Genomic DNA, 15,744 nt, shown 5'->3' with positions numbered 1-15,744 from the left:
AAGTGTGGTGAAGATCGGATGAAAACTACTTGAATTAGAGAGCTGACACTATGCTGAATGTGTAAAACGTACTAAGTGACCCCGTGACCTAGTTTTTGATGTGGAATGGCCCATGTTAGAACTTGACCTTAAGATCATCTAGATACATTAACTTCTGACAAAGTTTGGTGAAGCTCAGATGAAAACTACTTGAATTAGAGAGCGGACACCATGCTCAATGTTTAAAACGCACTAAGTGACCCCGTGACCTAGTTTTTGACCAGGCATGACCCATATTCGACCTTGACTTAGACATCATCTAGATACAACATCAGACCGAGTTTGGTGAAGATCGGATGAAAACAACTTGAATTTGAGAGCGGACACTTAATACGGACCGACAGACAGACCAACCGACAAGCTCACTCCTATATACCCCCCTAAACTTCTTGTGTGGGGGTATAATGACAAAATATATATATTCAATCAGAAGGTTAGTAAATGCAGACAGGAAGACCCAGGGCAGCAGTGTATTCTATACATGTATATTGCTTTTGATGTAATTTCTTCAAATACCAACAATTCATTCATGAAAAAATGGTTTTAATGTACTAATAGTACACCATAATCTAAATAAAAGCTGCGCCATGAGCGCATGATACGCCCGTCGTTCGCCAATGAAGTAGTAAGGTAATAAATAACCCTTTGAATCATTTTTTTACTTCAGTTTATTTGTATTTGAATACATGGTTTATTTTATAAGTACATGAGCATGGAAATCACGAAATTTTTACGAACAAAGTCCCATAACTCTGGAACGACAATTCAGAATTCCGTCAAAAACGAAAGGGGATCAGGGTTTATCAATATTAAGATTGTGTTGAAATTTGAAAAAAATCCATCGAAGGATATTTGAGCTACAGTAGGACATTCAATGAAATCACGAAATTTTGACGAACAAAGTCCCATAACTCTGGAACGACAATTCAGAATTCCGTCAAAAACGAAAGGGGATCAGGGTTTATCAATATTAAGATTGTGTTAAAATTTGAAGAAAATCTGTCAAAGGATATTTGACGTAGCGTACGACATTAACAGACGGACGGACGGACAGACGGACGGACGGACAGACGGACGCGGGGTATACCATAATACGTCCCGTCATAGACGGGCGTATAAATACATCAAACAAAAGAACACAAAATAATTTAATCTATACAAAAACTTTACAACAAAAAACGCAAATAACATACTATAAAAAAGTTTACAATAAAAACTGTTTCGATTATAAATGGATATTTTATTGGAATGGAAATTGGATTTACTTGTTTAGACTTGCTGTTATCAACAAAAATGAACAAATGATTCAAACAAACAAAAATAGACAGTATTGAGACAAAAGCTGGCTAAAAAAAATCAATTATTGCTTGTAACACATTCTGGAAATGATATGCCTTCACAAAGTGTGGCTTAGTCTAACACAACACAAAATCTCTAGTCTATTCATGCAGGATTAATAATGTCACAGTACGTTAAACACCAGTCATAACATCTTGCCAAAGTTATAATACACATTTCATTTATTTGACAGAAAACGGAGTCTTACATACAAAATGCATGTTATATTCAAAATGTTTGAACATGCCTGTACAAATAAGCATGAACAGCCATCACATAAGAATATTTCTAATAAATGTTAATAATTGCTATGCAGATTTTTTAAAACTTTGGTTTAAAGATGTTAATTAGAAACAAATAATACCTACGATTAAATGTTGCTGTTGTATTTCTTTCTTTCAGACACTGGATCATACAATATAATTAGCCTTATAAATACCAAAAACATAAATTAATACACATGAAGGAGGCTAAAACTGCAAGGAATTGACAATTGCATTAAGTTCTTACAAATATTAAGGCAAATAACAAAACAAACTCATTGAGAATGGAATCCTGCCAGTGTGTGTGATTTTTGCTAGAGTAGATTATTTAAGTAAATATTTTATAATAAAACCTCTCTCTCAACTTTTTATCAAGATACATTTGTGAAATATTAAAATAAGACGGACATTATTCAAATCATGGAACAAAATTACCCACTACAAATATTACAAATGGGAATTACATTGATCAATGAGGCATTTCAAAACATCAAGTAACATTCCATTATCATGAATATTACATTTACAAATATTACCTTATCGAAACTGATGTCCTTAAGCTATAGCACAGTTATTGTAAGCTTATACAAATTAATAGTCAGGAGACAATAATTCGTCCTTAAGAATATTTTCTGAAAGCTGACTAGTGGTTGTAAAATTCTAAGATTTATGGTAAATATATAGTGCAACATCACTCACAAATCATAACTATTTATCAGCAAGTACATTTAATGAATCCATAATAAACAGCATATTAAAATATTACAGATACATGTTTATAACCCAATGGTAAGAATATAATCATATTAAATTAAAAATATCTATTTCAAAATAAAAATTATTTCCATGAGAATATCATATATATTTCAAGAGGGCCATGATGGCCCTTAAGCACCCACCTGAGTTCTCAGACACCAATTGTTAAAGACTCTACCTGAAATAACTCAGTTAGAGAGCAATATACCAAAATGAAAGAGAAATGTGTCCATAGAGGATGCCCCAACATTAAGCTATTGTTTTTAGACTCTGGATATATCTAACACAAGCAAAGAATTTTCAAAATGTTTAATGGCCAAATTTGATTTTGGACGTCTAAATGTGACCTTGAACTTTGTAGTAGATAGATATTTACTACCCATGAAATGCTGTCTCCTTGTGGTTGTCATTTGTGGTAAGTTACTTAAAATAGCATAATGTATGACAAAATAGCAGTAGGACCATACTGTTTTACAGCCAAATGTGTTCTATTAACTCTTTAGAGTGACCTTGCCCTTTGAGGTATGGAGACCAGTTTTTAAGGCAGCTTGTATTCCTATTTTGGATTGCAATCATTTGTGTTGCCAAATTTTACCTGTAACGACAGAGTGACCTTGACCTTTGAGGTAAGGAAGGCAGATTTGACCCAGTGACCTTGTTTTTCATTACACCTCACCCAGATTAAATCTCAACCTTGCTATTGTGAAGATATACATTCTGAGTTTCATCAAGATTAAATAATAATGATTGCCTCTAGAGAGGTCATAATTTTTTTATAGGATTTGACCTGGTGACTTACTTTTGGGAGGAAATAACCCAGATTTAAACACAGCCTAGCAATATTAAGAATGTCAACACATTTTAGTAATAAAGGTGGTCTCTAGTTGTACGAAGAAAATGGATAATCACAATAGTTCACCTTGAGAACTTTGATATCAGGTGAGCTAAAAATTAACATTTTGCAAATACGTAAACAAATAATATTGGGGTCAAAATCAAGTTACTTAACACTTTCAGGTGCAAGTAAAATATTAATTCATAGCCATTTCCATCTAAGTTTGAGTTGTCATATTGCAAGGCATGTTAAATCTTCTGTCACATGCTGTAAAATTCCATTTTGTGTACCAAGAATTTCAAATATATTGCTGTTGACGTTGCAAGCTTGTTTGTGAACTTGAAAACAATGAAAATTTCTCTGAAATGTAGTGCCTTATACAATACTATGAATTGTGGCTAGATTTTGATCAAGGTATGGCAAAGGGAATTACATGCTTACATCAGCTAGTGTTTTATAAGCATACTTATTATGAAAAACGCAATAATGTAAAATGGATTAAAATAAGAATGTTTGGCTGATTTGGATATGTTTGATTATTTACGGTAAATTTAAAAAAATGTTTCCCATGGAAATGAAAATTCACTTACCATTGCAAAATACCTATTAATAATTTAATCATCAAGTTTTATGTATAATTTTATGTATGATCAATCAGTCATCCCAAATGGATTATCTCTTACCTATTCTAAATAAGTATACATACAAAGTAACAATACAATTTAACATATCCCAGTATCACAAATTCAAGATAAACAGAGCTTGGAACTGATTTCATTCAATAATCACATCAATGTGCCAAACTCTGCAACAGTTTCAAGTTAGTATCATATTCATATACACAAATCCCTGAATTAAATATTCAAGTGAGTGTCACATGGCATGTCACATGACCTATGCAAATGAGTATGATAGTTCAACCAATCAGAAGAAAGACGGAGATCTGGCTTTCATGTTGGCAGGTTTCCGCAACATTCTACAATGTCTTTGCCCTTTGTAGCAACTCTTGAACAAATGCCTGAAATGAGAAGACAAACATGGGTGTATTTCATGAGGTCCCTATAGCATAATGATTACTGAATAAAATCATGATGTCACATTGAAAATATGGCAAAATAACAACACCTGAAAAAAGAATATGGCTCTAGCATACTGTGTATGTTTTTCCTTTTATTAGAAAAGTTGTTAAAGTAAATGTTTATCAAAATAAATATAAAAAATTAAAGACCTTTGAAACAAGATCATCAAATGGTCAGGTCAATGAAAAATTATGAACATTTGATTTGGATGTTCTCTATGCTCTTGATTTAATTTGGAGAAAAAATAAATAAAAGATGAAGTAAATATTTCTCATAGCTATTACAGGCTCCTTTAACATATTTTAACTGTATCATAACATCATTATTATTTGCAAGACTGAATGACTTTTTCATACGGAAGCTAAGATTATGAACACTGTATTATGTTAAGTTGGAATACGACATCAACTTGGATATAAATTGTGTTTTTTTCAACTGTGCATAATATGCAGTTTTACATGTTGCATTTATTTAGTTTGACAAATAATAATTAAAATAGATACTTGCATATATAATAGCTTCATTTAAATTTATTTTAGTACAAAACTGGATTTTTTATGTAATCCTCATAAAATTAAAAATACAGTTAAAATTATAAAAATACGATCACTGTTAATGAAAAAGTCATGGAAAATTGCTTGTTAAGCTTGAAGTGTAGATAAAATATTACAAAAATAAATTCAGATCTTGAAATGATTAGTTTTGTTTGAGAAAAATCACCAAAAGGATATCCATTCCCAGTTTGATGTCTTATTCCAATTTCACATAATACCGTGAAATATCTTTGTATTTCTTGTTTTGTTTGTTACTTCTCATTATACTGTTAAGATTGCTTCATTTTCATGTAAGTAGCAAGGAACAATTTGTTGTTGTTGTTTGTTATATTTCTAACCACGGTATTTACCGGTACGCAAAATATTACATGCATGCTGCATTTGGAGCACATGTTCTGTATTTTGTCATCCTTATTCAAATTAGTCAATAACAATCAAATAATATGCAACATAATTTGCAGATAAATATCAACATACTTTAATTTGACCCCCCCCCCCTCTTTAACTGTCCAAAAATGCAAGGTAATTGTCAACCGTCACAAAGTTTAATGATATTACAGCCCTTAAAAAACTCCCCAGTCTTGTGTAAGAAACGAGACAATTATATATCCATTAAAACCATTTTAAGTAATGTACCCATTAATAAATACATTGTACATTGAAAATGTATGTTATTACAACATCATATACAAGATTCACCATGTTGAAAACACATTACTAACTATTCAAAAAAGTTAGCTAAAAATGTTAGGAACATATTAATTGGAATGATTGGCATTGATAAAAAAAAATTTGGTACTACGATAATTTGATCAATATCTTGTCCCCATCCATGTTTTAAAGGGAATTGTTGACTGATATTGGATTTTTTTCAAACGTCATTAAAAATAATTGCTAATAAATCTTTAATGTTTGTAATAGTCTTAACTAATTTGTATAGTAAGAAAATAAGTTGAATAAAAAACAAGAGCTGTCAGAGGACAGTGCGCTCGACTATTCTAGTGCTTGACAGTATAGCGTAAGCCATCATGGAGAAGGGGGGGGGTATAATGTGGTATAATTATTTTTTTATTTTTTTTTGGGGGGGGGGGGGGGGGTTGGGGGGGGGGGGGTAGAGGGAGGGTATAATGTGGGTGTGTGATCTTTCAAAAATAAGGGAAATAACAGATGGTGTACAATGCCATTTGGCGTGCATCATCCTCTTATGCATATATATATATACTCTTATCAAGTTTAAATGAAATCCGCCAAAGCACTTCCAAGATATGGCTCCGGACACAAAAGTGCCTATAGTAAAAAGCATTTTTTCAAGATACAAAGGGCCATAAGTCTGTTTTAAACAGATGGTGTACAATGCCATTTGGCGTGCATCATCCTCTTATGCATATATATACTCATACCAAGTTTCAATGAAATCTGCCAAAGAACTTCCAAGATATGGCTCCGGACACTAAAAAGCATTTTTTCAAGAAACAAAGGGCCATAAGTCTGTTTTTAACAGATGGTGTACAATGCCATTTGGCGTGCATCATCCTCTTATGCATATATATACTCATACCAAGTTTAAATGAAATCCACCAAAGAACTTCCAAGATATGGCTCCGGACACAAAAGTGCCGGACGGACAGACAGCCGGACGGACGGACGGACAACGCCAAAACAATATCCCTCCACCTCTGGCGGGGGATAAAAAATGGGGTGTGGGGGGGGGGTTCTTGGGGGGAGTGGGGGATGGTTTGGGTGGAGTGCATTGTGGTATGTCAGGTAAGTGTTGTTTGGTCAAACTTTAACATACATTTTTCAATAATATGCATATTCTAAGTATGCAATATATGAAAGCAATATGTCAAGGGACACAGGAAATATTTGGGGTAGTACACAAACTTTAACATAGATTTATCAATAATATGCATATTCTAAGTATAAAAGGGGCTATAATTCTGTCAAAATGCTTGATACTATTGTCTGCTCTTGTTTATAGGTTAAGATCATGATGGTAAACAATTATGCAGAATACGAAAGCAATATGTCAAGGTACATTGGAAATATTTGGGGTAGTACGCAAACTTTAACATTTGCACGCCAACGTTTACGCCAACGCCGACGTGAGTAGTATATTTCCACTATATATATTTCATATATAATAGTCGAGCTAAAAAATTAATGTTGCCAGAATTCAAACCCATGACCTCTGGCACCGTAAGCGAATGCACTACCACTAGGCAATGCAAAGTTTCTGAAAGTCGCAAAACATAACACCTATAGCAAGGGTAATCAATATTGTCTGACAACATTCAGGCATTTTTCGGACTGCCTAAATATGCACCTGACTGCGAGACATGTTGCTGATTTTAAACTCTATAGTCTTTTGTCAAACTGCCCACCGACTAAAAACTTAAGATAACTAGGATCAGTTCAGAAAAACAAGGAATGCTAGGAGCATTTTAGAAAAAACTAGGATCATTTTGCAAAAACAAGGAAAGCTAGTAGCATTTTAGAAAAAACTAGGATCATTTCGCAAAAACAAGGAAAGCATGGAGCATTTTAGAAAAACAAGGATCATTTCAGGAAAAAAAGGAATGCTGGGAGCATTTCAGAACAAGGGCTGTTTGTAAAGCATGCATGCCCCCCATATGGGCTGTCAGTTGTAGTGGCAGCCATTGTGTGCATAAGTTTTTTTGTCACTGTGACCTTGACCTTTGAGCTAGTGACCTGAAAATCAATAGGGTCCATCTGCCAGTCATGATCAATGTACCTATGAAGTTTCATGATCCTAGGCCAAATTATTCTTGAGTTATCATCAGGAAACCATTTTACTGTTTCATGTCACTGTGACCTTGACCTTTGACCTAATGACCTGAAAATCAAAAGGGGTCATCTACCAGTCATGATCAATGTACCCATGAAGTTTCATGATCTTAGGCGTAAGCATTCTTGAGTTATCATCCGGAAACCATTTTACTATTTCATGTCACTGTGACCTTGACCTTTGACCTTGTGACCTGAAAATCAATAGAGGTCATCTGCCAGTCCTGATCAATGTTCCTATGAAGTTTCATTATCATAGGCGTAAGCATTCTTGACTTATCATTTGGAAACCATTTTACTGTTTCAAATCAATGTGACCTTGACCTTTGACCTAGTGACCTGAAAATCAATAGGGGTCATCTGCCAGTCATGATCAATGTACCTATGAAGTTTCATGATCCAAGGTGTAAGCATTCTTGAGTTATCATCCGGAAACCATTTTACTGTTTCGAGTCACTGTGACCTTGACCTTTGACCTAGTGACCTGAAAATCAATAGGGGTCATTTGCCAGTCATGATCAATGTACCTATGAAGTTTCATGATCCTAGGCTTAAGCATTTTTGAGTTATCATCCGGAAACCATTTTATTATTTTGAGTCACTGTGACCTTGACCTTTGACCTAGTGACCCGAAAATCAATAGGGGTCATCTGCCAGTCATGATCAATGTACCTTTGAAGTTTCATGATCCTAGGCCTAAGCATTCTTAAGTTATCATCCGGAAAACATTTTACTATTTCGAGTCACTGTGACCTTGACCTTTGACCTAGTGACCTGAAAATCAATAGGGGTCATTTGCCAGTCATGATCAATGTACCTATGAAGTTTCATGATCCTAGGCCTAAGCGTTCTCGAGTTATCATCCGGAAACCATCTGGTGGACAGACCAACCGACCGACGGACCGACCGACCGACATGTGCAAAACAATATACCCCCTCTTCTTTGAAGGGGGGCATAAAAAGTAGGAAAAACTAGGGTCAGTATCAAAATAATATATAAAAAGAAGGAACACTGGAAAGCCTGTTAATGCCTCCACATCTGGGTGGCATAACACATATTTTTAAATTGACGTTTAAAAAATACATTCAAAACTCATTGTCCCTTTTTCATGACATCAAAAAGATACACTTAATGTAGACAATTTAATTTGCACAATGGGGAAAAACTGTTTGAACTTGACTTGTAAGAGAACATAACTGTAATAACATAATTCGTAGTCACAGCTTGTACTGTAATAACATAAGTGGATAATTTGAATTTTCATTATATACAATTTGGTTCACAAGTATGCATAATGCTGACTTGCAAATCCTGTTACGCAGGGTCACAGAATATGATCATTTATCTTGACAGGGAAATTATCAGGTTGTTTCCTTGCATAACCTACATTGTACCTCAAGGCTAAAATCAAATGTATTTGTTTACAAACTAATAAGATCTAGCGATGTTGATGTTTAAGTAATGTATTCATCTGACTGCGCAATGACTTATCTGAAATAATGAGTGGCCTCCCTTATATAGCTAAAATTATTGCAAATGGGAGGTAACTCTACAAAAGGCTTGATTCTGAATTCATATGTGTGATTATTATCAAGTGAGCGTACAGCAATATGCATTTTCAATAGCAAGAAAGCAATTTATTCAATTTATTGTAAATTACCAAAAAATCCAACTTAAGTTAAACTTTAATACAATAGGATTTACAATAATTTTGAAAGTCTTTAAAAAAATGTCTAAAAATAAAATATTTCTTATAATATAAAACAATTGTGCTTGGCTCAAAGATAAATATTCTTAACTGGCAAATACAATACACAAACTGTTTAACTATAACTACAACAACATAATGTCCAGACAGTGAAGGTTAAATAATAAACTCTCTCTTGGCCAGGTCTGGAATTCAGGAAGCTTTTTTGAACCATTCCAATCTTTCATCAGCTTTGATAGATGCCATCAGGATATCCTGCTAAACCCATCAGCCCATGTAATTAGCCGCTATGAACCAGAGAAAATGTTTGTGGGCAATGCACTTCCAGCAATCTTCTTTGTTCATGAACCAGCCTAATATTCCTCCTAAGCTTGCTTTAATTCTCTTTGGGTTAATTAAAAGGCCAGTGGGTTTTATACTAAACCAATAAACATGTGCACACATGTTGTACCATGTCCAATGCAATGATTTGCACTGAGTTTTAATGTGCAGAATATGTGACCTTATTTGGTATTGAATCAATGACTTAATTCAGGTATATTTCTAAGCTGCAACATTTTTTGCAGAATATTTCTGGATAGAACCAGTCCATAATACTTTTTTGTTATTATTTTGGTACAGGCTAAAGAATGATACCATTCTACATGTTGATGTTACTGCAGTATTGTAAAATACTATTTGAATTGCAAATTCAAAAGGGACATAATACCAAAATCTCAATTTGTTAGGTAATATTCTACATGCAAACCTTGTTTAAAGAAACTTTGAAGACACATGGACAGTTGATGATAATAATATAATCTTTAGCATCCGCCTGTTTTAACAATTCAACTGAACACACTTGGAATGCTCTGTTTTCTTACAGATCATGAGTCACTTATTTACACTAATTTGGCCATTTTCTCTTCATCATCCAAGCCGAATAATGACCTTTGCAGTTGTTACATAAAGGTTAAAGCTAAATATTCACATTACATACATTAACCCTTAACCACTGAGGTACGTATTTTCACGCACTTGTAAGTCCCTTAATAAGTTATATTTAATTTAAGACCTTTCTTACTAGATTCAAGTTTTTAAAGGGACTGTCAACCACCAATGACCAAAAAAAAAGTTCTAAAATACCGTATTTTTTTAATGTATTTGTTTATATTGATTAAAATATCACGCCTGGTATATAATATTACTTGAAAACATTTGTTAAGTTTTCATATTTTCAGTATATTCGGTAATAAATTATACTGGGTAAAAATTATGTCTACCAGGTAACTAACCAGTTAACTATAAATTACGAAAGTAGATTGATCATAATTGTCACGTTGTAAACCCAGGAATGCAAATTGTGCATGCGTAGTGAATTGCATATATTTTATATATAAAATAAAATCATCAATCTACTTGCGTTATTGATAGGGTGTATATCGTTATGTCACCTATTTTCGCGATGTACTTTCGATTTCACATCACGAAATTTTATTACCTAATATACTGAAAATATGAACTTTTTCAAGTAATGTTATATACCAGTCGTCATATTTTATAAATATAAACTAATAATTATAAAAAAAATACGGTATTTTTGAATTTTTCTTTTTTGGTCATTCGTGGTTGACAGTCCCTTTAAGGCTTCATCTCCAAACCTCAGATACTGATTAGCAGCAAACAGCATAAAACCTGAACAGAATGTGAGTTACTTGCAGGCTGTTCTGGTTTTATGCTGGTTGCAAAAGCCATTTTCACTTTGCTTCTTATGGGAGAAAGGGTTAAAGGCCTTTTACCATATTAAGTAGCCTACGGATTTATAACAAAGGCTAAAATATCAGGAGTTAAAGAAGCAGACAGGCTGTTGTTCTGCTAATAAGGCAATCAAATTCAAACCAGTTGATTAAAACAATATTATTATAGTGTTATTTAACCTTTACATTTCAATATTAACTTTTGATAAAGCTTTATTTAACTCAGCATTTTGTTCGGCGTAATGTGTGGTCTTCATCAACATATAAGCTGCACCCCAGGAAAGAGGGACTACATGCATGTGCATAACTTGTCGTCCCAAATAAACCTCTGCAGTCTGCACAGGCTAATCAGGGATGACATTTTCCGCTGTTATGGTATTTAATCTTTAAAATAAGTCCCTTCTTAATGAAAAACCATTTGCAAGGATAGTGTTTTCACTGACTAGCCTGAGCAGATGGCACAGGCTAATTTGGGACGACACTTAACGCTGCAAGGATAGTGTTTTCACTGATTAGCCTGTGCCATCTAATTTGGGACGACACTTAACGCATATGCATTATGCCCCATTTTCTCAGACAGTGGTTCATATTTAACAGCTCTTTGATCCTTTTTTTTAAACAGATTTTGTAGACATCAATTGAACGATTTCTTGACTTCAAAACATCACTTTTACAGGATGTTATCATGTAAACAATTTTAGTAACATGTAAGAATTTTTGTAGATTATGATTTCACTAAACATGTTCCATTTATTATACACAATATTTCTTAACTACACAACTTTAATAAGAATTCTGCGCACACTTTTACCACACTTACATATTATCATTCTATTAGGACAAAACATCCAGTTTGCGAAGTTCACACATTTCTGCTGACATACACTTTCAGGACAGCCTCTCGTAAAAGCAACTGATCCCAAGTTTACAAACATTACAAATTGACATAAGACATTTCCATTCCCTTAAAAGGCTTTACCTTAGATTACCCTGTCCCTTATATCTATCACTTACACAACATAACATTGTTGCAGTGTCCACTGTATTTACTTATATGTTTTGACCTTCCTTTAGAAGGACTTACTTTGCTGGCAATGTATGGTACCTTCCCAAATAAGTCTGAAATGCCCTTCTATTGATCACTTGAACTTTTTTATGTTTAGTAATAGTCTACGGGATGATTAGTATAGAAATAAAGTTTTTTGAAATTGTAAAATTCATTTTACTGATTTGTTTATGCTTGGAATTTACTTGTCTATATAAGTTATATCACCTGTCCAATAAATGAAATTTAATGTATGTCACAATTATTTTTCTTATTTAGAGTAAATTGATGCTACAATGCCCAATTTCACATATGCGATTTTTTTTAATTATCAGAAAAAAATGTTTTCACTACATTCTAATTTATTTTTCATGTTTATAAAACAACAATGAAAATTGTATATACATTTATTTATTGATAAGCAATAAATATAAGCAACAAATCTTTCAGGTGTTCATATTACTTGTACCCAGCTTGTCAATAATTATGTTCATGTTCTCATAAAAAGGGTTTACATAGAATTTTGTTAATTCTATGTTCCTCGCATTATATCATAGGAAAGTTATATAATTATGGAAACCTTGCAAGACCTTAGTTTACAAACACTTAACAGCTTGCGTCAAATTACGGAAAGTATCAACTTGCCCCTTGACTAGACTACATAATTTTACATATGAGAATACCTTTATTGTCCAGAGAGCATGGTTACGGTATAGACTTATGAAATTGTGGGCGGTTGACTGACACACAATTCAAGACGTCAAATCTTGTTTAAACAAAAAAGTAGATTTCAATGTTGGAAAAATTACCTACATATTTTCATTGCCGTAATTTGCAATAAGATGTGAAAACTTGAATACGGAAATGAAAGCATATGGAGCTTTTGATTCAGGCAAGGAGCGCTCTATAAGCACATGTCTAAATATTTAAAGAACAGGAACATCTGCATGCATACTGTATGTGTCTTGTTCTGTGAAAATAGGGCAAAATGCATGTGTGTAAAGTGTCGTCCCAGATTAGCCTGTGCAGTCCGCACAGGCTAATCAGAGACGACAATTTCCGCTTTTATGGAATTTTTCATTTAAAGGAAGTCCAATTTAACAGAAAATCTAGTTTTAGCCGAAAGTGTCGTCCCCTATTAGTCTGTGCAGACTGCACAGGCTAATCTGGGACGACACTTTACGCACATGCATTATTCCCAGTTTTCTCAGAACAAGACACTGTATGCACATCTGCGGATGAACTTCTCTTAATGATGCAGTTCTTTTCTTAATTCTCTTTTTATTTCAAGGAAATAATTATTATTTTTTTATACAGTTTAATCATTCTATCCATTCACATGCAAGTTGCTTATGATGTACCATTTCTACATGTGCATAAAATAACATGGTATTGTTTGTCTGATAAAATGTATAACCATTGATAAATTCAATAGTTGAATTTAGTATTACTGTCATCTATATATTTATATTTCCATGTTTTAATTAAAAAGACAAAACAAAACTGTCACAGTGAGGAAATCATGGTACAGAGGGCCTGAAAGGCGCAAAGTCGCTCACCTGAGATAACAAGATATTATTGGGACAAATCTTCTGACCAAGTTTCATGAAGATAAAAACATAAACCTCTAGAGTGTTAACAAGGTTATACTATAGCCATATAAGGAAAAATGCCCCTCCCCCTGGCAGCCATGTTTTTCAACCAACTGGCATCATTTGTTAACACTTCCAAGATATTATCAGGATGAATCTTCTGACCAAGTTTCATGAAGATCGGACAATAAATGTGGCCTCTAGAGTGTTAACAAGATTTTACTATAGCCGTATAAGGAACAAGAGCTGTCACCATAGGATGACACATGCCCCCTATAAACGCTTTGATAGAAGTTATGAGCATTTTATCATGCTAAATCCTTGAAATGCACTAAGTGACCCCGTGACCTAGTTTTTGACCCGGCATGACCCATATTCGAACTTGACCTAGATATTGTCTAGATACAACGTCTGACCAAGTTTGGTAAAGATCGGATGAAAAGTATTTGAAATAGTGAGCGGACACGAAAAGTGTGACAGACAGACAGACGGACAGTGCGAAAACTATATACCCTCTTTTCTTCGAAAGGGGGCATAAAAATGCCCCGCCCCTTGGCAGCCATGTTTTTCAAGCAAACATAATTATTTTCGAACTCCTCCAAGATATCATTGAGACCAATCTTCTGACCAAATTTCATGAAGATTGGACAATAAATGTGGCCTCTAGAGTGTTAACAAGGTAAATGTTGACGCCGCACGACGGACAAAAGGCGATCACAAAAGCTCACCATGAGCACGTTGTGCTCAGGTGAGCTAAAAATTTAAACGACATATTAAAGGTTAAAGTAAAAATTCCTGAATTTCTGGGCCATCTTACCATCCCATTCTTTGTTTACTCTTATGTTAAGCCATTCTTATCAATGAAAAACAAATATTCCTTGCTGAATTTTATGTTCCTGATTATTTTAAATTGCACCCATCTACCCATTCAATGTTACCCTAACATTCTAAATATAAAAATTCCAATCAAACCTTGAATAGATGAAGCATTAATTTTTATTCAAAACCATTTGTTACTGACTTTGCAGTACCTTGATTTAACTACATTGCATCTTTGCTATTTTAAGCAACTTGAATTTTGAAATTACTTTGTTAGTTAACATATTAAGGAAATACATAGCACCTTAGATAAACGAGCACCTTGTAGATAAAAGACACCTATGTATTAAACAAATATGAAACAAAAGAATCAATGTCTCACAATCAAAAGTCTTTTATAGAGAAAAAGATGATTCTTGTGTATGGTATTCCCTCTCATCATTTTTGATACTTCTGCTTATTTGTTTGAAAATCCATCCATGCCAAACATTATTTATTTTCCAAACAAAGACTGATTCCACTTGTTTAAATTTCAAGTATTTTCCAATAGGAATGTAAAATAAGATTGTAGATATATTTCATACCAGCCATTAAATCTTGTGCATAAATAGGAGAAACAACTTTCTCAAAACAATAACCAAATTGTTGACACATTAATTTGTTTTTAATTGTTTGATATACATTAAGTTGAATCCATGCCTATTTGAAACAAGAAATATCTTTAAAAAAGATATACGGCGTTGATTGTGGTTGCAGTTAATGAAAGGTAAAGACTTCAATGAATGAGATCAAAGATAGCGAATGTCTTTTTCTGTGCAGTTCTTAGCTGCAGCAAACGCAGTACGGGATGATACGCGGAGTTTTCGCGGCTTATTTTACATTATTACATATTGCTGGTCATAAACGTATAGATACAAAACAGAAAACCAAAAGAAGAATCCTGTACGAAAATTCTATGCAGATTCTGTATAGAGTCTGTACAAAATCTGCCCAGAATCAAGACAGAATTCATTTTTTCTGTACAAAGAGGACACAGACACAGAATATACCTTGTAATCTGTACAGATTTTCTAAGCAGAATTACAATGAAGCAGAATTTTATCTGTAAAGATTATTACACAAGACAGAATTTTAACACTTATAATTTTTACAAGTCAGATTTTTAGCACTT

At 33.6% G+C, this 15,744-nt stretch overlaps 4 protein-coding genes across 11 annotated transcripts in view; 2 read left to right on the top strand and 2 right to left on the bottom strand.

Moving 5' to 3' along the window:
- LOC127874777 (pleckstrin homology domain-containing family G member 1-like) overlaps window positions 1-15,744 on the top strand; it is a 290,411-nt gene that overhangs the window by 42,569 nt on the left and 232,098 nt on the right. The window lies entirely within an intron of this gene.
- LOC127874784 (protein-L-isoaspartate(D-aspartate) O-methyltransferase-like) overlaps window positions 1-15,744 on the bottom strand; it is a 169,562-nt gene that overhangs the window by 60,803 nt on the left and 93,015 nt on the right. The window lies entirely within an intron of this gene.
- The window catches only part of LOC127874779 (low-density lipoprotein receptor-related protein 11-like), a 179,220-nt gene that overhangs the window by 92,855 nt on the left and 70,621 nt on the right, over window positions 1-15,744 (top strand). The window lies entirely within an intron of this gene.
- Window positions 1-15,744, bottom strand: part of LOC127874788 (uncharacterized) — a 212,690-nt gene that overhangs the window by 146,998 nt on the left and 49,948 nt on the right. The window contains exon 5 of one of the 4 annotated variants that reach the window (XR_008047092.1): window positions 1,742-4,249. The exons of 2 other annotated variants lie outside the window; for them this stretch is intronic. Coding sequence is in view for 1 of the 2 variants with exons in the window: in XM_052419420.1 (XP_052275380.1) it covers window positions 4,208-4,249 (42 nt within the window). In the remaining variant the exon portion in view is untranslated. Of the gene's footprint in view, window positions 1-1,162; window positions 4,250-15,744 lie in introns of those variants that run through there. One more of the 4 variants, XM_052419420.1, reaches the window with a different exon arrangement.

Source organism: Dreissena polymorpha, chromosome 3 (assembly GCF_020536995.1).
Source record: "Dreissena polymorpha isolate Duluth1 chromosome 3, UMN_Dpol_1.0, whole genome shotgun sequence".
In the NCBI taxonomy this organism is placed as follows: Eukaryota; Metazoa; Mollusca; class Bivalvia; order Myida; family Dreissenidae; genus Dreissena; species Dreissena polymorpha.
This window is presented reverse-complemented; position numbering and strand designations above follow the sequence as displayed.